Genomic DNA, 25,719 nt, shown 5'->3' with positions numbered 1-25,719 from the left:
TTTGTTATCTATATAATGCACTTGTTTCTTAAACTCTGACTTTCATCCTGCCGTTTGCATTATATATTTTTTCTTACAATATTTACCCTTAGGAAAGATGAGAATTGTGCGTGATTCCTCACAGAAGTTGAGAGACTTTTTTTTTCTATTAAACAGTATTTTTTAGTGATATCTCTACTACCATGATGAAGCAAGCCAGATAAAATCAGAGGATAATGTTTAATTGAATGTTCCATAAAATTGTCATTTTTCATCTTCACTTTCATGAATGGATGTAGTATCTGTGTGTATTTATTTCATGGATTTCAGAATAACATGTGCAGAAAGGTCATTATACACATCAGTTGAAGTTAGGCATTGTCTTCATTTTCTTTTCATTTTAGATATATTGTAAAAGCGTAGAGATACTCAGATCGTGTGTAGTATGTACACCCAAAATAGAAAATTAAGAAAATTATCTAGATCCTGCCATTGTATTTTTAAGAAAACTATTGAGATAATTCACATATCATATAATTCACCCATTTAAAATGTGTAGTTCAATCTCTCCGTGTATATTCAGAGAGTCGTGCACTTGGCATCAATTATAGAGCATCTCCATCACCCCCAAAGGAAAACTCTGCATCCCTTAGCCATCACCCATGGCCCCCATCTCCCTCAGCCCCAGCAACCACCAGTCTAATCTCTGCCTCTGTAGATGTGCCTATTCTGGGTATTTCATATAAATGGAATCACACAGTATGTGGTCCTTTGTGATTAGCTTTTCTCATTTGACGTAACATTTTCGAGGTTCATCCATGTTATAGCGCATATCAGTACTTCCATTTATGTTTATTGTTGAACAGCACGTTATGTGGCTAAGCCGTTCATCCATTCATCAGTTGATGGGCCTTTGGGTTATTTCCACCTTTGGGCTGTTAATAATGCTGCTGTGAACAGTCATTTACAAGTTACTGTGTGGACATAATTCTTATCTCCCTGCTGTTGGGTTTTATCCTCTGAGTTAATTGGCTGATTTCACCTTTTCTTGGCCTTTACTCATGCTGTCCTTTCTGTCTTTACAGTTTCTTTTCCTCCTGCCTAATCCTCCATTTATTCAGACCTGGCCCCGAGTCTTCTCCATGAAGCTCTCTCTCTGACTGTCCTAGCTCTCATTGACCCTGTCATCTAGTCTGTGAAGAAGAGTTTAGCCCTTAATTTTACACTGTTTTAATGTTTTTTCATGAGAGAGAATCTCGTCTAAGTATAAATTTGTCTAACAGGGAATATTTATTGATATGCACGGCACCTGTCTTGCATAAATTGAAAATATTTTAGCTTAACAGTTGCTAGGATACAATTAAGTCCTTTATACCATACAATAACTTTTTCTTGGAGATATTGATATAATCTTTTATTAAAATGTATTTTAAGCAATTAAATATACAATTAAAAGCTCTTAATCTAATAGAGGAGAATTGTTCAATTAAATGCTCTTTTTTTCCCCCTCACTCTAGAAAAAAAAATCTAAATTTGCCTTCCTTCATTATGCAGCCAGAACTGGGGATTTTCACATTGATAGCATTTCACCAACTGTAACGCTCTGTGGATAGCTTCTCCAATATCCATACCACATAACCTTAATTTTCTCATCCGAGTGCTTTCTAGACATAACCGGTTGCTGGGAGTGAATTGATTCAGAACTTTGATTTAGCAGTAGGGTGATATTTCCATGCCAGTGACTTAACCCTTCCTCTGATGGTCATGTAAGTTATGTACCACTCAATCCAGGAGGTGCTATTTGCATATTAGTCCATGATCACTGCCCACTGAGTAGTACAGAGAGGAAGTAAGTTATAAATTATTATAAGTGGAGAAAAGGACTAGTGGAATCAGTGAAAGTTTTTGAAGTACTGGGCACATACATTCTGGTCCTCATGCTCCCTGTTTACTGCCAATTTCAATGGGATGGAGAATGATTTCAGTGTGACTTGTACAGGAGACCACTTCTGTTGGCATGCCATCTGCCTAAAATATCAAATTGTTTAGAACATAAAATACAGCAATAGTAATAATTCTGATTGTAAACACTTAGCATTTACTATGTGCCACGTACTTTTCTAAATACGTTATGTACACACACCCCCAATTTAATCTTCCCGACATCCCAGTGAGGTCAGTGCTATTATTATCTTCATTTTACGGCTGGAGAAACTGAGACACAGAAAATTTAAGTAATTTGCTCAAGGACATACAGCAAATAAGTGGTGGAATTGGGACTCAGACCCACGCATTCTGGCTCCTGTGTAGATACTACCTCTCACACTAGTCCCTGAAGCATCTGGTTGTCACCAACAGTAGTGTGTAGTGTGAACGTTCATAATCACTGAAAGAGCTGTGGTCATTCACATATGTGGATATTTAAAATTATAGTTGGTATAGAGCGTGGAGTAAAAAATATAAATGTCTTTCCCCATTTGGCCAATTTATAAATTTGTGTATTTATTTGATAAAATATAATTTAAAGCATGAATGATGTTGTGGTTTAGTACGAGAAGTCAGTAACTTGTAAAGGGCCAGATAGTAAATATTTTAGGCTTTGTGGTTCACAAGGTGTCTGTTGTAGCAACTCAACTCTGCTGTTGCAGCAGGAAAGTAGCCATAAACAATATGCAGATGAAAGACATAAAAACAGATGATGGCGGATTTGCTAGATTATCAGTAATTTAAAAAAAATTTTCTCCTTTTAGTTGCAAGAAGCACAGGATCGATGTACAGAGGCCATGAGATGTGCTGAGAAGACGCAGGATCACATCCAAAAGTACAATTTAAAGCAGCACAGAAAATAACTTAAGTATAAGTATAGAGCAGATAAGCAGTATAGTATGAGAATTATATCAGTTATGACAATAAATACATCATTGTAAAGCTGGGTAAACATTTCAGCTTTGAGCTATTTTGAAATGCATAATTTTTCTCCATTATTTCTAAATTTTTCACATTATCCACAGAACACAACTAGAAAACGGCACAATTGCCAAATCATCTACTTTTCAAAATTCTAAGAATGTATGTAATTGAACCTGCAGGTGTTTGTTCAGAAACTGTGTGGTATTTTAAAATCTATGTGTGAGAGTAATTATTTTAAAATATGCATTTTAGGCTTGAAATTGAAAATGCCAACTTAAAAGCTACAGTCAAAGAGCAAGCGGACAAAATTGAAGAGCTTCAGAAAAACCTGTTAAGTACAAGTTCAGTAAGTCAATCTCTTAATTTCTGTCATGCTGAAAAGGAATTTTAATTTTTTTACTAGTAATAAGAATATTTTGGACACTATGAAAAGTCTCATTGATAAAAGAGTTTATTTTTATATTGATACTACTTGCTACTGGTAGCATAATTCCTCTTTATAGAGGAAGTTGACTGAAATAATAAAATTGATTTTTATAGTAAGACTTTAATTAAAAAGATGGTGACAGTCCAAAAGCAATATTTTATATATACCACATTTTGTTTATTCATTCATCTGTCAATGAACACTGTGATTTTTCCACCTTCTGGCTATTGTTAACAATGCTGCTATGAACAGTGGTACACAAATATCTGTTTGAGTCCAGAAATTTGAGTAATGATTTGATCTAGAATTCTGAACTTCCCTTGTAATCTAAACCCTCCAGTGCTATTTTGAGAATGAATTACTTTTAATGTTGTAGTTCATTTTCTTTATCAAGAAGGAATACTGGGTCACTATGCAAGCATTTTTCTGAAAGGAATGTATTTTTTCCTTTCTTGGATTTTATTTTACTTTATTTTTTAAAGATTTTTTTGATGTGGACCATTCTTCAAGTCTTAATTGAATTTGATACAATACTGCTTCTGTTTTATGTTTTGGTTTTTTGGCCAGGAGGCATGTGGGATCTTAAATCCCTGACCAGGAATCAAACTTCCTGCATTGGAAGGCAAAGTCTTAACCACTGGACCCCCAGGGAAGTCCCCCTTTTTTCTTTAAAAAAAGAAAAGAGATGCCAGTGAAAAAGCAGAAATGGCTGCTCAATCAGGGCCTTACATAGTAACAGGTGCTCCTAGCATGGCAAGTTCAGGAACAATTTTTCTCCCAGACACTTGAGTTAATCAGCCTTTCAAAGGTGTAACAGCCAGTCTCAGAAAAGACTGATGTGTAATCCAGGATTCCAATTTATCAATGTATAGTGAAAGCTATGTAATTATTTACCAAGCAGAAAGGAATTCTCCTGCCATTTATACTCTCCTTTGTAGGGAAGCTACTTATGATTTAAAAATCAGAAGATTCTATTTTGAACCCTAAGTTGGAGGGATGAGGTAGATGCACCTATCAACTCGTTTCTTTCCATCACAATAGTTAGATTCATGTAGTGTCATTATACAGATATACCTGTCAGGGGGACTAGAACATTCTATTGACTGGCCCTTCTTGTGTTCAAAGAAACATTGAAAATTATTTTTTCTAGACTTGATATGCATTAGTCACATTGTATTAGCATACTTTTCATACGAGTGACAACACAATATGTTGACAAAGGGAGTCTCATGTGAATGAGAGTGCCAGATGTCCCCTTACATTGTCAAACACATCTATTCGAGTATCAGAAATTGAAAATTTTGTAAGGATACCCCACACTGATTAAGCATATTAAAAAAAAATAATGAGGGATTTTCTGTAGATTCCTATAGAAATGAGTTAGGATTATGACATAGAATTATTGGCCACTTTAAGGTCTACACAAATCAAAAATTTAATGAGGAGCTTTTCACCAACTCAGTCAGTAGCCCTGGCTTCTCCTAAAGTTCTCATCTCAGGAATCCCCAGGCCAGAGCCAACCTGAGTTAAGATATATGGTCAACACAGTGTTGAGATGAAGAATCTGGGCTGGGAAGAAGAGAGAGCTCTAGCTGACTCAAGACTCCAAACAATATAGTTGAGTATTCACCTGAAAGGAGTGTCAGAAGACTTCCATAAGGTCAGGTCTCTATGGAGTAGGAAAGCATTCAAAAGAAAACAAGGGCAGGGACTTCCCTGGTGCAGTGGTTAGGAATCCACCTGCCACTGCATTGGACATAGGTTTGATCCCTGGTCCGGGAAGATCCCACATGCCGGGGAGCCACTAAGCCCGTGCACCACAACTACTGAGCCTGCACTCTAGAGCCTGCGAGCCACAACTACTGAGCCCATGTGCTGCAACTACTACAGCCCACGTTCCTAGAGCCTGTGCTCTGCAACAAGAGAGGCCACTGCAGTGAGAAGCCCACGCACCACAGTGAAGAGAAGCCCCCACTCACCTCAACTAGAGAAAGCCCACACGCAGCAACGCAGATCCAATGCAGCCAAAAAAAAAAAAAAAGAGAAGAAAACAAGGGCAAATAATTGATAATCTGATCCTTGTGAAAAACTTTCACATTGTAAAAGAAAATAAAGACAAAGTATGCTGGTCAACATCCTAAGGGTGAGGGTGCCCCCCAAGATTAGAAAATAACACTACACTCAAAGTAACACCAATAAGAATAAACGTAAAGTGTCCAAGAATAGCTCTGTACAAGGATAATCCTCACTGAGTAATGGCTCATGAGTGTGGCTGAGGATGTTGTCTATGAGGAGCAAGAAGGGGGAGAGAAAAGTACAGGTGATCTCAGCAAAGGGGTCAAGGCTGGAAAGGCAGGTTAGGGAATCTGGTACGAAGCCTTGAGATGTAAGGAGCCCTGAGAGAATTTAGAAAGAGGATTAGAAAGGGTCAAGGACTGAACATCAAGGGTTACTGTCATTCAGACTGAGGTGGGCTCAGAGGAGCAGAGGCAGAGTGTGGTCATGTTCGCGGTTGCTGCTGAGAAGTGAAGCAGGGTAAGGACTGAAGAAGAAACGGTTCTTGATGACCCTCAAAACTTTTAGTGGAGTTACAAGATTGAAAGTCAATTTAGTGTAAAAGAAGAGAATAAGTGATGAAAGATGAATTATGGATGAGACCATGCGTTAAAGAATGTAAGAGTCCCGGGCTTCCCTAGTAGCGCAGTGGTTAAGAATCCACCTGCCAATGCAGGGGACACGGGTTCGAGCCTTGGTCCGGGAAGATCCCACATGCCGCAGAGCAATTAAGCCTGTGCGCCACAACTACTGAGCCTGCGCTCTAGAGCCCGCAAGCCACAACTACTGAGCCCATGTACCTAGAGCTCATGCTCTGCAACAAGAGAAGTCACTGCAATGAGAAGCCCACGCACCACAACGAAGAGTAGCCCCTGCTCACCACAAGTAGAGAAAGCCCGCACGCAGCAACAAAGACCCAACACAGCCAAAAATAAATAAATAAATTTAATTAATTAATTTAAAAAAAGAATGTAAGAGTCCAGTAGCGGGAGTGAGGGAGAAAAAGGATGAGAGAAAAAGCTACAAGAATCAAGAAGAAGTTACATTTTTTTTTTATGCGGGACGCGGGCCTCTCACTGTTGCGGCCTCTCCCGTTGCGGAGCACAGGCTCCGGTCGCGCAGGCTCAGTGGCCATGGCTCCCGGGCCCGGCCACTCCAAGGCATGTGGGATCTTCCCGTACCGGGGCACGAACCCGTGTCCCTTGCATCAGCAGGCAGACTCTCAAACACTGCGCCACCAGAGAAGCCCGAAGTTACATTTTTATTTAGTGTACAGAGGACTTAAACTTTATTTAAAGAGAAGAATGGTTAATAGAAATGGAGAAATTGTAACCTATGGAAGAATGCTTACAGAGAATGCAAGGCTTTATCTTGTGTGGGAATTTTTCAAAGATTATATTAGTAAGATGTGATTTAACAAAACCTGGAATATCTTAAACCGTTGATGAAAATGTTTCTAGGGCATCTTTAGAAACTAAAACGTAAATATAACCAGTCTTTAAAAAAATTTCATTAACGTGTAAAAACCTCTGGGTTATTTATTTACTTATTTATTTATTATTATTATTATTATTTGGTTGCTCCAAGTCTTGGTTGCAGCAGGCGGGCTCCCCAGTTGCAGCAGGTGTGCTCCTTAGTTGTGGCATGCAAGCTCTTAGTTGCGGCCTGCATGTGGGATCTAGTTCTCTGACTAAGGATTGAACCCAGGCCCCCTGCATTGGGAGCACGGAGTCTTATCCACCATGCCACCAGGGAAGTCCCAAAACGTCTGTTTTTAACAAATAAATTTTGGCAGTTTAAATTCTAGAAAAATGATGAAATGATGAAAATGAAAAATCAATATAAGCTGTTTCAAGAAAAGTCATTATTTTTGAAATCTGTCCTTATTGGCATCAGGTTTATAAACTGTGTTTCACTATAAACATATATTACTCATGAATTCATGAGAAGTAATATTTTTAAGAAAGAAGAGTAAGTCTCTAGGTTTTAAAAAATAATGAATTTTTTTTGAGGATGAAAAGGAGAAATTCAAGAAATATATTGAGTTAAAACAGTCTCTGGAATATAGTTTGGATCGAGTAATGAAGAAAAATACTGAATTAGAAAAAGAGATTACTGGGTAAGATTTTAATATTTCTGATAATTTCAACAATTAATTGATTTAACTATAATTTTGTTTTATTAAAACCTTAGATACAAATTCATTTTATATGTGTATATTCATACTTAAACAAATCATCCATCCTATTTAAAAGTTTACTTTAGAAACTCACAGCACAATCTGAAACTGTTTTGAGTGCCCCAGTACTACAGTTCCTCTTTAATGATTTCTAAAACAATAACAATAGTGTGCCTTGCATATAGTAATGTCACTCTGCTCTTCATCATCTACCTTGAATTTTTATGTCTGCAAGATATCTTTGCTCCTTTTGGGTAATCCTGCCCTCTTTTAGTTGTGTTCTTCCCCTTCAGCGTTCAAGTATTTTAATATCTAAAAACCTATTTGTGTCACTGTTTAACAACATCAAAAACTATCTTGATCTTGCTTATGTTTTCTTTCTGCTCTAAAAGTTTAGTTCTAAAATATACATACAAAAACATATGTATGGCTTAAAGAATAATAAAATTAATGTTCATGTTTTGACCACTCAGATTATAAAAAAAAAAATAGAGTGTTTCCCAATGTCTGTGATGCCTCCACATGGCTTCCTTTCTGGTTATTTGCTGAGCACAGTTTGCCCTCAGCATCCACAGATTCAACCAACCTCAGATTGAAGGTATTCAGGGGGAAAAAAATTCCAGAAAGTTCCCAAAAGCAAAACTTGGATTGGCCTCAGGTGGCAACTATTTCCATAGAATTTATTTACATTGTATTTATAACTATTTACATAGCACTTACCTTGTATTAGGTATTATAAGTGATCTAGAGATGATTTAAAGTATACAGGAGTATGTGCTTAGGAGGACTTGAGCATCTGTGGATTTTGGTATTGTACTTATGGTTCTTCCCTGATTCTCATAAGTATTTTTCTCTCATTTAATTTTCTCTACATTGCTTGGCATTTTGTTAACATTGTGCTGGGCAAGATTTCTAGATCTCTTAAAACAGCTTGAAGGGACTGGTACACATTCTCTCTCTGCTGATTTCCTTTTTTATGAAGCTCAGCCTGGTTTTCTTCTCCAGCAGCTCAGACGCCAAAGATTGTTCTTTCTTGTTTCTTTTTCTATTTTGAGTGAGTGAGTGTCGATGATTTTTTGTGTGTTATTTCTTTGCTTCTTGTAGAGGCTGTGGTCAGTAGGTACCAAAATGTCTTTTTGTGTCTTTTCAAAACATTCATATATGATATGCTCTTCTTCTTCAGCTTGGATACTGATGTCTGGTTTATAACTAGTATTTAATAATAAGTTAGTATTTCATATTAACATACTAAAAATGGATACTAATAACAGCTTCCTTATAAGAACCGTATAATATATGTATACACATACTATATTAACTCTTTACTTAGCATGTGTCGTAAAATTTTTCTTCATATTATTTACCTAAGATTATAAGTTAGTTATTATGCTTTCAACCCATATTAGATTAGAACAGATGAGAAAGGATTATAATTTATAGAGTTTATTTTATATGATAGAACATATATCTGTTTAAATAGTTATTAATTATCTACTCTTAAAGAACTTGACTTATTCATTCTATGCATTTCTACAGACTTAAGAAACTCTTAAAAATGCCAAGAAGGAAGTTAAATGAATATGAAAATGGAGAGCTTAGTTTCCATGGAGATTTAAAAACCAGTCAAAGTGAAATGGATATTCAGATTAATATGCTAAAACATAAGGTAATTTTTAATCAGTTTTGGGACCCAAAAGTCACTTAATTGGGGGAAATATAAATCACTCCATGCTTTGAGCAGTGAAACACAGATTTGTCTCTTAATTTTTTAGACTTGATACCAGTAAAAAAGACAGCTTTTTCCTATATAATTTTTCCATAAAAAGGGCACACTGTTGACTGTTTGTGTCTTGAACCATGGCTAGTGATCTGAAGCTGAGCAGCACACCATTACCCCAAAGCATCCATTATTTTTTGGTGACAGCTTTATTGAAATATAATGAACATACCATGCAGTCCACTCATTTAAACTGTACAATTCAGTGACTTTTAGTATATTCAAAGAGTTATACAGTTATCACCACAATCAATTTTAGACCATTTTCATCACCCTAAAAAGAAACCCTATACTTTTTAGCCATCACCCTGTGCCAGTTTTCCCTTCCTCATATTCCCAGCCCTAATACCACGACTGTACTCCCTGTTTCGATAGATTTGCCTATTTTGGATATTTCATGTCAGTGGAATCACAGAATATGGGGTCCTTTGTGACTGCCTTCTTTCATTCAGCATAATATTTTTAAGGTACATCTGTTTTGTAGCGTGGATCAATACTTTATTTCTTTTTATTGCTGAATAATATTCATTTGTATGGACATACCACATTTTATTTATCCATTCATCAGTTGATAGACCTTTGGGTGGTTTCCCCTTTTTTGGCTATTGTTAATAATGCTGCTATGAACATTCATGTCCAGGTTTCGGTGTGAACATATTTTTTTCATTTCTTTTTGGAATATACTTATGAATGGAATTGCTGTATCATATGGTAACTCTGTTTAAACTTTTGAGGAACTGCCGTACTGTTTTCCAGAGTGGCTGCACCATTTTACATTTTTATCCAAAGTGTGTAAGCATTCCAGTTTCTCTACATGCCCGCCAACACTTGTCATTACCCATCTTTCTGATTATAGCCATCCTAGTAGGTGTGAAGTGGCATCTCATTGTGGTTTTGATTAGCGTTTTGCTGTTGACTAATAAGGTTGAGGCACTTTTCATGTGCTTATTGTCTATCTGTGTATCTTCTTTGAAGAACTGTCTATTCAACTTTTTGCCCATTTTTAAGTTGGATTGTCTTTTTATTATTGAATTGTAAGAGTTCTTTTTGTATCCTAGATACAAGTCTTCGATCGGATATAGGATTTTCAAGTATTTTCTCTCACTCAGGAGCTTGCCCTTTCCCCTTCTTGATGGTGTCCTTCAAAACACGGAAGTCTTTAATATTGATGAAGTTCAGTTAGTCGATTTTTGTCTTTTGGTGTCATATCTAAGAATTGCCAAATCCAGTCATGAAGATAAACACCTGTGTTTTCTTCTAAGACTTTTGTAGTTTTAGCTCTTGCATATTGACTTAATTTCTACATATGGTATGAGGTAGAGGTCTAATTTTATCCTTTTGTATGTGGATATTCTGTTGTCCCAGTACCATTTGTTAAAAAGACTATTCTTGTCTCATTCAATTATTTGGCACTCTTACAATCAGTTGGCCGTAAATGTGGGGCTTTCCTTTTACATCCTCAATGGTAACGCATTGATCTATATGTCTGTCCTATGCCAGTATCAAGTCAGATTTTATGAGAATTCTTTCTTCGTCATCTTGCATCTTACCAGTTGTTTTATGTAATAATAAAAAGTCAGTGTAGTGGAATGTCTTTAACTCTACTTCCGTGGAGGTTTTTTGCCTCTTGAAGGAGCCTGTGGCCAGCTTATGCCTCACTGACCCCATGACACAATGGGAAGTAGGTTTACAAAGGTAAAGTCCATTCCTTTTTTTCTCCCTCCATTCAGACCTTTAGTCTCTCACCCAGTGCCTCCCACTTCACTCCAGTTTCCATCAAATCGTGGTCACGAGATCTGCTGACTTCATCTGCTCTCTGCTTCATTATGTTTAGCTCATTATAATTCATAGACTCATCCATAGGTTTCACCATCTAGGAGAAGATTAAGTCTGGGCTGTCAGCTTTCCTCATTGGAAGTCTCTCTAAGCCATCATGTTGCAATTCACAATTAAATCATCTTTTGATGTGGTTCTTGTGTATAACACTCGTGCTGATCTTATTCTTGACATAGATCCTGCATTCTCAGAAACCACAGTTCCCTGTATCTACCTTCTTTGATTGAAAAAGAAAGAGATGCATAGCTGTACTTTATAGCTTAACACATAATGAATAGAATAACTATTTCAACCCATCCAAAGAAAAATTTTTAAGAGTATAGCTGTTAAAAACCAGGTAGGGCTTCCCTGGTAGTGCAGTGGTTAAGAATCTGCCTGCCAATGCAGGGGACAATGGTTCGAGCCCAGGTCCGGGAAGATCCCACATGCCATGGAGCAACTAAGCCCATGCGCCACAACTACTGAGCCTGCACTCTAGAGCCCGCAAGCCACAGCTGTGGAACCTGTGTGCCACAACTACTGAAGCCCATGCACCTAGAACCCGTGTTCCACAACAAGAGAAGCCACCGTAATGAGAAGCCTGTGCACCTCAACAAAGAGTAGCCCCTGCTCGCCACAACTAGAGAAAGCCTGTGCACAGCAACGAAGACCCAACACAGCCAAAAATAAATAAAATAAATAAAATAAATTTTTTTAAAAAGGTAATAATTTATCTGGGACAAATAATAGATTAGTAATTTGAATTTCAAAATTTCAAAGCCAGTTTGTATGATATAGAGAAGCACTGTGGTACAATGTAAAAATGAGAAATCCTACCTTCCCTTACAAACAAGCTTTAAGTAAGGTAAAGGAAAAATTGTATTTAATTATATACTGCCAAAGGACACTCCATTTGTTTTACTACTGAGAAGATTAAAAATCCTTCCATGATGTTTTATTTCCTCTCTGAGGAAAGGACAATGAAGATTGAGTCCTAGATTAATAAATATTCAAAGTTGCCTATCCCTTAGAATTTCAGTTAATTGAGATGAGGTAAAGAAGTCTGATTTTGGTAATTAAACTGACGATTTCTAGTTGTTTTTCAACTATTATACTTCATATGTCTCCTTGCTTACCAATCTTGCTTATCTTCAAACTTGAGGGGAAATTCTGAAGAGGCATACCTGCCTATTTGTAAGAAATTGTAAGTGAAGGGAACCTGCCCAAAACTTCCTCCTGAATAGTTCTTAGGTCTTTCTTCTAGTTATCTGCTTCTTCTCATCAGCATTGTTTGTCATTTTAAATTAATCTCAACGTTTATTAGATTCCAGTTTATAGGAAACCAATTTCTACTGTGTCTAAGTTATGTTTCTTATTATCTCTTTTTTTTCATCCACTTTTCTATCTGTTTTTTCCTAAAAATCTCCTCAAAGTTTAGTAGCTGAAATAAGCAATGTTTATTTTGTTCACAATCTATACTTGGGAAAAGCATAGCCAGGACAGCTGGCCTCTCTTCCCCTCAGTTGGAACACCTACCCTGAACACCTAGGCTCTCTTTGTGGCCTGAGCTTCCTCACAACATGGGGCTGGGTTCCAAGGTTAAGAACCAGGCAGAAGCCGTGTTGCCTTGTCTAACCTCGCCTTGCAATTCACACAGCATCTCTTTCACCATATTCTGTTCATTAGGAATAAGTCACTTATGCCTGGCCCATAGTCTACCTTTTCTTATGGGATAATTTTTTTCAAAAACTTATGGATACATTTAAAAACCAGCATAATCTACCCACTGGCCACAATTTTTATATTCCTTCCACATGAAGAATACACTTATCCCTACTCAGTTCCCCCACAAGTCTCAATTGTTATGGTGTCAGGCTCAGGCTTGAGTCCAGGATCTTACCATCTTTCACCAGGTATGGATGGGGATGAGGCTCCTGGGTGTGGTTTCTAGAGTATAGCCCCTTGAGTACCAATCCTCTCAGTACTAAGACTTGAGAACTAAAGGGACAGATCTTCTGTCACCCACATAACCAACATTCTGTTAAACTGCTAAAGACTCTCCCCTTCAGAAATGGAAAGTGGAAGACATGCTGGTCCATAGCAGTTCTGAAATACAGCCTGATACCTGCTGCCAGCTCTGTGATTAGGACTTAGTCCCGACCATGGAAGTGATTCTCCTTTGCTGTACCCTCTGAGCTCTTTGTTCTGTCCTTTTCATAAGAAATGACCTGTGTTTGCAGCTGAGTAGTGTTTCTCAAGCCAGCAAGGGAAGAAAATGACACTGAAACCTGGAGGAAGGGGGACTTACAGAACTTCTAAGAAAATCCCAGAGGCCTCTTCTCATTTTGTACTGTCTTGGTCTCTGTTAATGCAAGCTAGCAAGCAGTGTTTTTGCTACCACAGTTCTCTTTAAAGCTTTGAATGTCCTGTGAATTTTATTGGGGTTCATGACATTGGAAAAGCTACCCTCCCAAATCTTTTTGAGATAAGCTCTTCCCCTTGGGCTTCTTGTGAAGCTGTTGTAGGACGGTAGGACGGGAAACTTTGTAGGATGATGCCTTTAAATTCTTATGCTTTTTTAAGATCCTTAAAGGAATTTGAGGCACCAACTTAAGTCTTTCCAGGGTGTTAATAAAGGGTTCTACAGTCTTGGCTTCATCTTTAGACCATGTTTTCCTGGCAGCACCCTAAATCTGATCTTAGCCCAGAAGCTATTTCTCTGTTTTAGCATTATTTGGGCATGTGGAGATGCTGTAAATGGGATACAGATATTTGAACCCAATGAGTCCTGGATCCTTTATATTCAATAGTCTTTTTTTTTTAGCTTATCCCTCTCATCAATTTTACTTTCAGCTGCTTTGTAGCTAGAATCCCCCTACCTCCAGGTTGCAGTGTCATTTTCTTCCCTTGCCTAGAAGCTGTCACCTTCAGCCTCTTCAAGGGCCGTCAGGCTTCCATTAACAGTCTTGCGAAGCCCTGAGAATTTCGTGAGATAAGTGTCCAAGAATTTGTAGACATGTTTTTTTTTTCCCCTTTTTTTGCGGTACGCAGGCCTCTCACTGTTGTGGCCTCTCCCGTTGTGGAGCACAGGCTCTGGACGTGCAGGCTCAGCAGCCATGGCTCACGGGCCCAGCCGCTCCGTGGCGGCATGTGGGATCTTCCCGGACCGGGGCACGAGCCCGTGTCCCCTGCATCGGCAGGCGGACTCTCAACCACTGAGCCACCAGTTTCAAAACATGTAGACATGTTTTTTAAACTACCACATCCACTTGCCTTGTCTGACCAAATAATCATTCTGTCTAAAGGGAAGTAGTTCTTCCCAACTCAGTGTCCTTGAAATTCCAGCAAGTTTTTTGTTTGTTTTGTTTAGTATGTTCTCTTATTCTGTGGAAAGTAACAAAGCATTACAAGAATTAATGGCATTTTTTTGTTCAGAAAAATGTATGGATCATCTCGCTAAACTATGACACTGGGAGATGTGATTTCTCCTTAACCCTGCGAAGCATTTCTCCTTGGAATGCAATTCAAATTAGCATAAAATATTTGTAGTTCAGAAAAAAGGCTTATGGTATTAGAAGCCATATTTACAAGACTCATTAGAGTCTGATTTTCCGAGTCTTATTTTGGGAGGCATTTATTAATTCAGCCCCAAATAACTCAATATGATATCCCTAAAACTTTAAAAATCATGGTGGGTTAAGATGGGGGTGGGGAAGGAGTAAGAGGCTTTCTACTAAGAGGTGACTTATAGTCATTTTATGGAGGAAAGGCATGAAACAATAGAAGAATAAAAGTATAAAATCAAATGCAAATTTTGTGTAACAATGATGACAGTGAAGGATATATATTTGTGGCTCTTGGTGGTTTGAACTTTTTTCTTCATTTTCTTAGTAATTCAAGGTCCTACACGCTACAATATAGACACCATTTTATTGTAACTGAATTTATTTTAAAAGTGGATACTGGTTTTGAGTTAGGCTATTCTCAGTCTATGTCCCTAATTACCAAGCGATTTTACTTTATTCATGAAGATTGATGACCTTACAGCAGAACTGGAAACTGCATCTTCAAAATGTCTACATCTGGGTGTCAAAAATCAAGTTCTTCAACAGGAGTTATTATCTATGAAAGTAATGCAAAAGAAATGTGAAAAACTAGAGAAGAATTAAAAGAAGTTGGAACAAGAAGTAGTGAACCTCAGAAGTCATATAGAAATGAATATGATAGAACACAGTCAAGTAGAGCAGTATAAATGGGAGGTTGAAGAAAGAGCAAGACAGGATATAATAGAAAAATTAAAAGAAGTCAACCTATTTTTACAGGTTAATTTTTTGATCTGTAATGTGCTTTAATTCACTTCACATTTATAAATTACATTTCAGATGTATACATTTTATATGTTTCTTCTACTTCCCTTATAGCAGTTTGTTTTGTAAATTACTGGAAGGAAGGTGGCATTTGTTTCTCCCTTTAAATATTTCAGTTTCCATCATTATTCTCACTAAATTGATCTTTCAGAACGATTCTCACTAGGGAATCATTTTATTTTGAAGACCAACTGGTATAAAACAAAACTATTAGGATGAAAAGAAAATATTATGATTTAGAAATTGTACTATACTCTTGGATTATTCTTAGCTGTATTGTTCAATTTAAAAATTTTTAAATTGATCCTATTATTCTTTGAATTATCAGATTACATGAGTACGAATATAAGAATGATCCAACTTTAATTTTGTAATTAAGATTTAATTCAGTTTACATTGATGATAATTTTTTTTTATAGTCGCAAACGGTTTTATTTCAGAAAGAAATTACACATTAAAAGGAGACATAGTTAAGAGCTTACATTCATGTATGGAAGTGAATCTAAGAAAGTCAACAGTTATTAATATACAACGCACAGGATTAAAAAAGACAGTAAGAGATAATGCCAGAGGGGCTTGCCTTAGATTCATCCATGAAATAATATCTTTTGTTTAAAAACAAAAAGATATTGGTCTTTAAGGTAGCTCTTTAGAAACAAGTTCGTAGTTCCAGAGGACTTTAAAAATCAAACCCATCACACCAGGCTCCATGTAGGCTGTATCGCACCCATACTCATCAGGCAGGATGGAAACCATTCATCAATTAAACCTTGCAGCTAGACAGGATGTCTTCCACTAATCTCTTGTAAACCCAGGCATCACCCTTAAGCCGCTGCCTCCTGATACCCACCACGTCGGGCTTTTGAAGCTGGCACACTTCTAGCTCAAACTGCATTGTCACTTTGCCAAAATCTGACTGTGTTTGACACTTCAGTGTATAGCCCTTTTGTACAAAGTCAACGTGCTTCTTTGGAAGAATAGACATTATTTCATTCAAGAGTTGATCTGGATTCACTAATCTGGTTGTAGTCATGTTATAGTGAGGCTTTAGTCTTCTTGGCCCATCTTTGGCCGAGCCCTTCCTTTTGCTCCTGGTAAGCACAGTGATAACCTTATCCAACCCCTTCTCAAGGCTCCCAAACACTTTGGTTCCTTCTCTTTTTGGAGTATCCTCTACATGTACTTGGTTAAGGTTGAGTTCCACTGAGTGACACCGCCTCTCAGGGCTAATGACACCTGTTATTAACTTCTCTGTTCCTGCTGAATTTACTGTCATTTTAACTGGGGTCTCTTTCAGGCACTGGTTTCTAGCTTTTGAGGGTGTACTGTAATGATTTGGTGTAGTGAGTATTTCTCTTTTATGCTGGTTCTTATTAACTGGAGTCTTTGGCTCAGGAAATGAAAAGCACTCGTCATTCTTCACAGCAGACTTAGGAGTATATACATTCTCTTTGTTCTTTAATTTATTGGCAGATGCTGTGCATAATACTGGAGTTAATGATTTAGATTCCAGACCATTTGACTCTATCCAATGCTTGGCAAACTGTGGTGTTTGTGGAGTAGCCACACCTGTTGATGAAATATCTTCACACCATTCATAGTCTATTAATCCAGCCACATAATTTTCATCACTGGTGATCACATCTTCTAGACTCAGATTCTTTGGCTTGATGTTTGTGACTGCAGTCGAGCTGGCTTGTCCACAGGACGAAAGAAGCCTTAAACGAACTGGTTTTCCCCGAGCCTTCTTGGCTAGGAGTAGAAGATAAGTAGCTGTGAGGTGATCATACTGCCACAGTGAAATTAAATCCTCCATTGTTTGTCTGTTGTTTCTGTGATATACAGAAAGTTCCGTTACACAATCTTCATCAAGGTGAAAAAGAGGAGTCTTGCCTTGCCACTCAACAGGACAGTTGTAATCTTGCATAAATATTTTTAAAGTTCAGCTTTTTTTTCACATTTAAAATTGCTCTCTGAATCATTGACACAAAACTAAAGGGAACAAATATACTATAATTATTCAGGTTATAATTATTTTAAACATGTATGTTTTTATTTGACTTTAGACACAAGCAGCATCTCAAGAAAACTTAGAGCAGTTAAGAGAGAATAATAATGCTTCAATAAGAAGTCCAATGGAACTGAGAATTAAAGATCTGGAATCTGAACTCTCCAAAATGAAAACTTTTCAAGACGATTCTACTAAAGCAGAGTTGGAAAAATATAAGCAACTCTACCTCGAAGAACTAAAAGTTAGAAAGTCATTGGCAAATGAACTAAAGAAGTAAGTCAAAACGTAGAATCATAGAAAATAAATTTAAATTTAGCTCATTAATTTGCCTCTAAAGCATAATTTTTATTGAGCCAGGTTCATGAGATTAGTAGGAAGTGAAAGCTAACTAGATAGTATAACTTTGGAAAATGATGTTAGTAAGTGAAGTCACCTTTAAAATGTGAGTCCAGTTTGCATCTCCCCACCTTTTTGTTGGTTTTACATAACTTTATTTTTTATATTTTCATATATTGCGTTGGCCAAAAAGTTCATTTGTGTCTTCCCGTAAGATGTTACTGGAAAAACCCAAACGAACTTTTTGGCCAACCCAATAGTTAACCTGATTTAGTCTTTAAGCTAAGTGTTTTTGAAACTTTGTAACTGAGATAAAATTTCTTGTTGGAATTCCCGTAAATAGAAATATTAACGAGTTTAATTATTTTTTGGAAGATTACCGCTTAAACGCAAAGCGTCACATTTTAGCATTTGGTAAATTTACTTTCTTGATTATGATCTTTGGTATCATCGCTAGAGGGCGCCCTGAGACAAACTACTGTATTTGAAGTTTTTCTACTCTACATAAAGGCATGCTTGTGAAATAAGGGGAAAGTAACAGAGGGGCGAAGGGCCGTATAATTCACAAAGTGTCTAAAAATAACACGGTGGCCTGCGTGAGGGTGTGCGTGGAAGACCGCAAGGGCAGATCCCACCCCCAGTGCCTCAGTAACAGTGTTACCGGTACCTGTCCGCAGCCTGTTAGGAACCGGGCCGCACAGCAGGAGGTGAGCGGTGGACGAGCCAGCAAAGCTTCACCTGCCGCGCCCCCCCATCGCCCCCCATCGCTCGCATTACCGCCTGAACCATCCTGACAACCCCCATACACCCCCATCCATGGAAAAGTTGTCTTCCACGAAACTGGCCCCGGTGCCAGAAAGGTTGGGGACCGCTGCTCTAGATTATTCCTCAGTGCCGAATGCTTAATTCCTCTGAGGTAATGAGTGAAATGTGTATACAGGGGTGGTGAAAGCAAATGCTTGAAAATGTCTTTGAGGGATGGTTTGTTTTTTCATCCCTGAACTGGTTTACTAAAGGTGGGTGTCTAAGTGCAGCCATCGCAGAAGGCAGCAAGCGTCACCTGTTAAGCCGTCTCCATCGCTGACGCCATTTCTCTCTCCTGACTTTGACTGACTTGTTAGTTAAGGATCCCCCAGACACATATGTACTTCTTTAGAACAATTTTACACCTAGAATTGTTTATAATAGGTCTGCTCTGACCCATTTTCAGTGTTAAAACGTGGTTTAATGGTTCATTCCATTTACTATTATGGCAATTTAAGAAATGCAAATCATTTACAAATCATTTAGGGAAAATGCAATGAATGAAATTGGTGTTTTGCCATCTTCCCAGGACTAATAAGAAGCTGGCAAAGGTCAGTACCAAACTACTGGTGGAGAAACAGCAGAACAGATCTTTACTCAGCACTCTTACTACGAGGCCAGTCCTGAAGCCACCTTGTGTAGGAAATATTAATAATAGTTTAGTGCTCAATAGATATCTTACTCCAGGAGAAAACTTAGGGATTTCTACCTCAAGTTGGCGCCCTTCACATGAGAGCATGGAGATTTACTGGACCAAGGTTAGTTATATTACCCTTTTTTCCCTGGGTTTCAGATTTCTGATAATAATTCTTGTTTTTAATTTGGTGAAATTCTGAATTGTTTATTTGACTTACACACACGAAGTAAAAGCCATAATTAATTGTGCTAATAAAGAGACAGAAATTTTATGATTTTTTAAAGTCCCTGGATTTCTCATTTTCAAGAGAGATTTATCATTAACTTTATTCAGTAAATGTAATTAAACTGACAAATTTTAAATTTCTTGAAAAACTGCAGTTAACTTCTATTTTAGAAATTAAGTATTATTGCCTAATAACCAAAGATATACCTTCTAGTTGATTTCAGTTTGGCAATGGTTCATAATCATTTTCAAGTTTTGCTGCACCCTAGTTTTTCTACCCCTAAGCATAAGTGAATGATTGGCATCCAAACACTTAACCATATATGGATTTTTTTTTTATTTAAAGGAATCCTAGATAAATCCTTTTTGTGAATTAAATAGACTTGTAGCACTAAATAGGTTAATTTCTGTTTTTAAGTTAAATTTTTTTGTCATTTTCGTACATGAGAGTGCATCCTTAATTGCTATTTTACTTAGAGCATTTTTATGGAATTTTTATAAAATGTCTTGCTGAGCAATTGTAGAACATTTCTAAATACGTAAATAAAGCAAATATTTAAACTTTTAAAATGAAGTCCACTTATGTCTCTATCTTGCCATCACCTGGATGAATGATGACTATGATGGGGAGTCTTTAAATTGCAACTGGTTTTCATTGTGTATCATTGTTATTAAAATATGCATCTCACTCAGTGCACACGGGGTTATGGTTTTGATGGTGTTTTCATGATGTTCTTGATGCAGAGAACAGTAGGCCTTGTTAAATGAAGTCTCAACCTGTTTTCTCATTTGGCTTCACGTCGTAAGAAATCATAGAAGAGCAAAGCTAAGGTTTCTTAGACAGTGCTGTGGCTAAATTGGGTCTAAGTGCTTCAGAGCCATGAAACTGGACTCCAGGGTCGAAAAGAAAATGCATGTCAAGCCCTCTGTCAGTTGCTAAGCATGATGTAAACTTAGAATGTTCTCATGGGTTGTCACCCAAAAAATCAAACAATGTTTCATTTTACAAGATGAAGATGAAAGAGTGTGTGAATGCAAAAACAATGTGAGAGAAAATTTCTGCGGGAATTTTTTCCTTTAATTTTTTTGGAGGAAAGAGGCGTTTATTTTTTTAGTAATTCTAGATAAATCGAAAAATAGTTTATTTTAAACTCCATGTTGTAGTTACTAGGTATACATAGTTCCCTTGTGGGGTCTTTGCCAAATCGTGCTGGTTTTAATAAGAGAGATTGAAGAGCACTACTTAACTCTATCAAGATGCAAAGACGTCTCCATAATCACTACAGAATGCCGCGGAAGAGTTATTATACAGTTGTTGTTCACATAATTCTTAGTAAGACTTACAGAAAGAAGGTGCCTTCTGGAATTGCTAGGAATATAATTATTTCTACTAGGAAAACATAAAATAATACTATGAGAGGTGTTAACGTACTGTCTAAAATGATAGAAAGAGGTGGGTTTTTGAATGGGACATGATAAAACAATAGCCTTCTAAAGGTTTTAGCTATGATTCTACAAAGTAAAATGTTAAAAATGGCATTAAGATTGCATTTGTTTATCATTCTCCTTTATTGGCAATGTTTTAACATTTTGGACTATTCCTACTGTGAAGTTTTATCTTACTCAGCATTTTCCCCTAACTTTAAGGAAAATAATTATAGCAAAGTACTGCTCTAGGTGTGTGGTTTCAGTTGTGCTGGTTGTAGCAGCAAGCTTACTCCATGTACCTAACACAGATTTATTACCTCCCTCACCAGTACATGAAGTTCAGTCTTAGCAGTTGATACCATTGTGGGGGTAGGAGATTACTACGTATCTGTCTTGCTAATTTTACCCTCAGTTTTCACATTCTAGTTAATTCTGGGATGTTTGGTCCTATATATCAGAAGTAATTTTACAGTTTTTTTCAATTGTGTTATTTAATTATATTATTATAAAATACAAAAGGTTAACATTAGCCAAAATAGCTACATCACTGTTAGATTTTCTTGCACATAGAATTTTTTCAAGAACTGAAAAGTTAAAAACTATTCCAGACAACTTTATAACAGACACAGTCTCACTGGTTTAAAGATTTTTTTATGTTCAAGAGTTTTTAGGTATTTGTGTGCCAAACACGATGCATGGCCACAGTAGTTAATAAATGCCCTTTAAATCTGTCTTAAGTAGGAGGATTACATTTTACATTGACTGATTTTGGACTTTTGGTGCATTACTGACACTTTGAAAATTTTTCTAATGATTTATTTAAGTAATTTTAAAAATTGCTCAAATGTCCATTCAGTTTAGCAACTCTCTTTCTAAATGTGGTCATACAAATGCACTGAAGCTAAAACAATTAATATTCCTAAGACTTTGACTTTTTATATGACACAACATTTTGTGTCTCACCAGAATATTGAGTCACATTTCTTTTAAAAAAAATAGGCCTCGTGTTTACATCACCAAGGCAGTGCCTATCCACTCTTGAGTTTTAACTCTAATCAAATTACCACAGTAGTTGAGCTAGTTTCTCATAAGGCACAGGCAGAGTTCAATAAACTTGTTTATTGTCTCAGTTTATTATATCAGTATAATCCTTCTTGTTCCCACTTCATTTTGTCCACATGGACAAATGAGTAGGCATTTTATCTTTTGAAAGATAGAGGTAATAGTTCAACTTCTTAACAGTTCTTTTTCTTTCATTCATTTTTTTTCCTGTACTTAGTTTTTCAGCTCTTTGATCTACAAATTCTTCCTCAGTTCTTCTCTCTGCAGCAAAATATAGGTACTTAATATCTACAGACTGCCAAGTGTAATTTCCTTCATACCTTAGCCTGTTTACAATTGGATAATGAATTGAAGTGGTTTAAATGACTTGATTTTATTACATTTTCGTGACATTTAAAATGAGTGATATCAACTTTTAAAAGTATCAATAATTACTGAAAATAAATTAACTTTGGAAATGAGTGTGCATGTGTATGTGTGTGGTGTGTATATATTTATCAAATTGGTCTTAAAAAGAGAGTGCAACATTATTTTCCAGCCTGCAGTCTCAGATATAATTTAACAGTAGTATATTACGGTTGGGTGAACGAGCACATACCTGTTGTGCTTCATATTGTTACTGGCTTCACTACGTTTCTTTCTAAAATGTTCCTTTCACCTTTCCCCTACTTTATAGTGGGGGTTGTTTTGAACAATGTACATTAATTATAAAGTCAGGGAAGAAGAAGAAAACGTTCCCTCAGTGTCGTGTGGTCCTCTGCCTTGTTGGAGCTGTGGTGGGTAGGTGGCAGATGACACTTCTCTTCCCCTTCTGAGTTCATTCCCTAATTCAACGCATGTACAAACGTGACCTACATTTTGCAGTGTTTATTAATGGTAATACAAAATTATTTCAGTAAAGGCTTCTTCCTTCATCTGTTATGAGTTATTAATTTCACAAAACCTGTCTAGTAATGTTGTCACATTATTCATTTCATAGGGCCTCTCTACAGTGCTGTTGTCAGAAAAGTGTTATGGAAAACAGTCTCTGAAAATATTGGGAAACCGCTAGCCAAAAAATTTGTCTTCGCACCTAAAATTTACAAAGGCGTTGGCTATCATGATATCCTTATCATCACAGTGTTTGTCATGTTCAGTATACTATTTGAGACCCTGTTTAGTGAGAGGGTGCCTTTTATAAGAAAGATTTTTAAAAGGACACTCTAGGTGGAGACACTTGTAATACAGTTTGAAATGTTCCCACACATTTCATAATTAAGTAGATAACTATAATTAGTCAAATGTTTCAAAAAGTTGGCCCTAATTTCTAGAATGGAAACAAAGTTACAGTTAAAGAATTATGTATTGTTTTCCTTGTTTCTAATTCTAGAAAGTCATGAATCAGAAACTGAGTTTGAAAACTGGCTCTAGCCTCTACTTTTCCTTTCTTCAAGCAGATTTTCTGAAATAAATGTTTCAGTCCTAATATAGACAGCAAAATACCTTTACTTATTTTTTTGCCCGTAGAATTTTGACATGACATTACAACGGAACCATTTTCTCCATTTTATGTATTTAAGATTCTATGTTGAAAAATTATTACCATAGAACATACCTTAAAATTTTAGTTATATAGAAGTGTAAGAAAGGAAAACTCATTTTAAGGAAAGATCCATTAGAGTAAAAAACTGATTAAACTTTTAGAAAGAGCAATTTTTCTAAGAATTGCAAAGTAATGCATTCATTGTAATATATATATGACTTTAATCGTTTAAACTTGTTTGTACCAATAAGATCAAATATCACCCTCTGAAATTATGTATATTCAGTAGACTGATATTTATTGTACTTTTTATCCGATTAATCTAAATAACATTACATATATATGTTCTTTATTATCTAAAATCAAAATAAGTAGGAATTTATTTTATTTTATTGATGTGATTATTTTTCTATTTAAGCAATCCTCAAATTATGTCTAGTCTCTAGAAGTATTATTTAAAGGCCACATTTCATAAGCTATACATCATTCCTACAAAAATGTCTCTTGTCTAACTTAAATAATATTTGACTTATTTCAGATGTGGCAGGAGATGGAAAAAAATATAACTAGAGTACTAGAAAAAGGTATGTTGCTGAAATTTATGAATTAAATTTAGACATTGATTTCTGAAATAAACTGTAAATATTCAGTAGTAAATGGCATCTCTTTCCATTGTTTGGATGACAGATACTATTGATAGGTTAAATATCTTTTCTTATACATATCTAATGAAAAAATGTGAAAGAATGAACATTCATAATGAAAAATATCCTGATTCCTCATTTATTCATCATATTCCACAGCTTTAAAAAAAAATCTCAAAAAGTCTATGTATTTCTTTTTATTTCTGGTTATATCCTTCCTCTCTGCTTCTGCCATCCCTGTGGAACTGTCAACCTGCACACTGACACTATTAGAAAACATGGGGTTTATCAACTTCTCAAGTTTCTGGCAGTGATTAAGGCCAAAAAACCCAGACTCAAGCAGTCACATTCATGTAGCTGTCACTTAGTGGCTGACATTAAAATTTCCTGTCATTGACTTTGTCATTGGTTTATCTTTCGCTCTCAGGAAAAATTCCAAATTCCTTATCATGGAATAAAAACACCCAAATCAGTTTGGGTCCTGCCATAGTATTCAGCCTTATCTCTTTACTACCTTCCTCTGCCCCTTTGCTCTACATCCAGTCAAATAGACTGCTTGCAATCCCACAGATGCTCTTCCTCACCTTTAGTCTTTGTATTTGCCTCTTCCCTCCATCTCCCGTACTTTTCCCTTGTCCTTCAGGTATCCACTTACATACCACCTCCACCAAAAAGCTGACAGTATTGACACAAAGCTGGGTGTCACTTCTGAGTGTTCCTTGTACCCTCTTTTATACCTGTCATAGTATTTATGACTCTGTGTGGAAATTGCCTGTTTGTCTGTTTTTCCAGTTTATAGCATGATTTTTAAGGGTGGACTGTGTCACCTTCATCTTGTAATTTCAGTGCTTGTCACAGCACCTTAGCAGATGGTTGTTGAGTAAATGAATGACGAATGAGAAAGCCAGAAGCTCTGATACTCAGCCACAAGAGCAATTAATTCATCGTGCAACCACAGGCAAATTATATACTAGTAATCTTGTATTTTGTGTTATGTCGTGTATAGATACTTTTCATTCTTCTGAACGCTTAGAAAGGTCTCAGGTTTTTTTTTTACTAACTTATATTTAGTTAATTCAAGTATTTTAGGTAAAGAATATAATCCTTTCTTTTTCTTTTCAGCTGCTGCTGAATTGAATCGGCATGCTATAGAGCTTCTCATGTAGGAGCTACTGATGAGTCAAATCTAAATCAAGATCTAGTTTTGAAAACATCACGAGGATATGTACAGATTTTGAAGAAAGATTATATGATCTAAAAGATAAATAGTAAAAATTTCCCTCCTGGGTTGTTTGCATAACATTTTAGTTGTTTCCCATTAAACATGACGTGAAAATCTGGATTAAAGGAAAATATTTTTGTATTATATGTGTATGATGAAAATTTATATAGTATTTTAAACCATGTTTCTCTGCATCTAACTTACTTTTAATCAGATTTTGTGAATCAAAACACTGTTGAGTTTTACATACTCAAACTGAGCCCTGATACCAGCACCCAGACAACCAAACTTGTCATTAATATATAGTGGTGTTGATTGA

The 25,719-nt window shown here is 36.4% G+C and overlaps 2 protein-coding genes across 2 annotated transcripts in view; one reads left to right on the top strand and one right to left on the bottom strand.

Annotated features, from left to right (window-relative positions):
* The window catches only part of LOC309802312 (ankyrin repeat domain-containing protein 26-like), a 162,158-nt gene extending 136,919 nt beyond the window's left edge, over positions 1–25,239 (top strand). Inside the window, exons 41-48 of the mRNA XM_082617748.1 lie at positions 2,730–2,800; positions 3,142–3,235; positions 7,384–7,490; positions 9,087–9,216; positions 17,576–17,793; positions 19,190–19,418; positions 24,073–24,118; positions 24,822–25,239. Coding sequence (XP_082473874.1) covers positions 2,730–2,800; positions 3,142–3,235; positions 7,384–7,490; positions 9,087–9,216; positions 17,576–17,793; positions 19,190–19,418; positions 24,073–24,118; positions 24,822–24,982 — 1,056 coding nt within the window. The 3' untranslated portion in view covers positions 24,983–25,239. The remainder of the gene's footprint in view (positions 1–2,729; positions 2,801–3,141; positions 3,236–7,383; positions 7,491–9,086; positions 9,217–17,575; positions 17,794–19,189; positions 19,419–24,072; positions 24,119–24,821) is intronic.
* Positions 15,913–17,436, bottom strand: LOC309802315 (maternal embryonic leucine zipper kinase-like; the record flags this gene model as incomplete). The annotated part of the gene is made up of 1 exon (XM_082617752.1): positions 15,913–17,436. The coding sequence occupies one exon, from the start codon at positions 17,434–17,436 to the stop codon at positions 16,273–16,275; it is 1,164 nt and encodes a 387-aa protein (XP_082473878.1). The 3' UTR covers positions 15,913–16,272.
* Positions 25,240–25,719: the final 480 nt, after the last annotated feature.

This window comes from Mesoplodon mirus, assembly GCF_964341445.2.
Source record: "Mesoplodon mirus genome assembly, chromosome: 4".
Classification (NCBI taxonomy): Eukaryota; Metazoa; Chordata; class Mammalia; order Artiodactyla; family Ziphiidae; genus Mesoplodon; species Mesoplodon mirus.
This window is presented reverse-complemented; position numbering and strand designations above follow the sequence as displayed.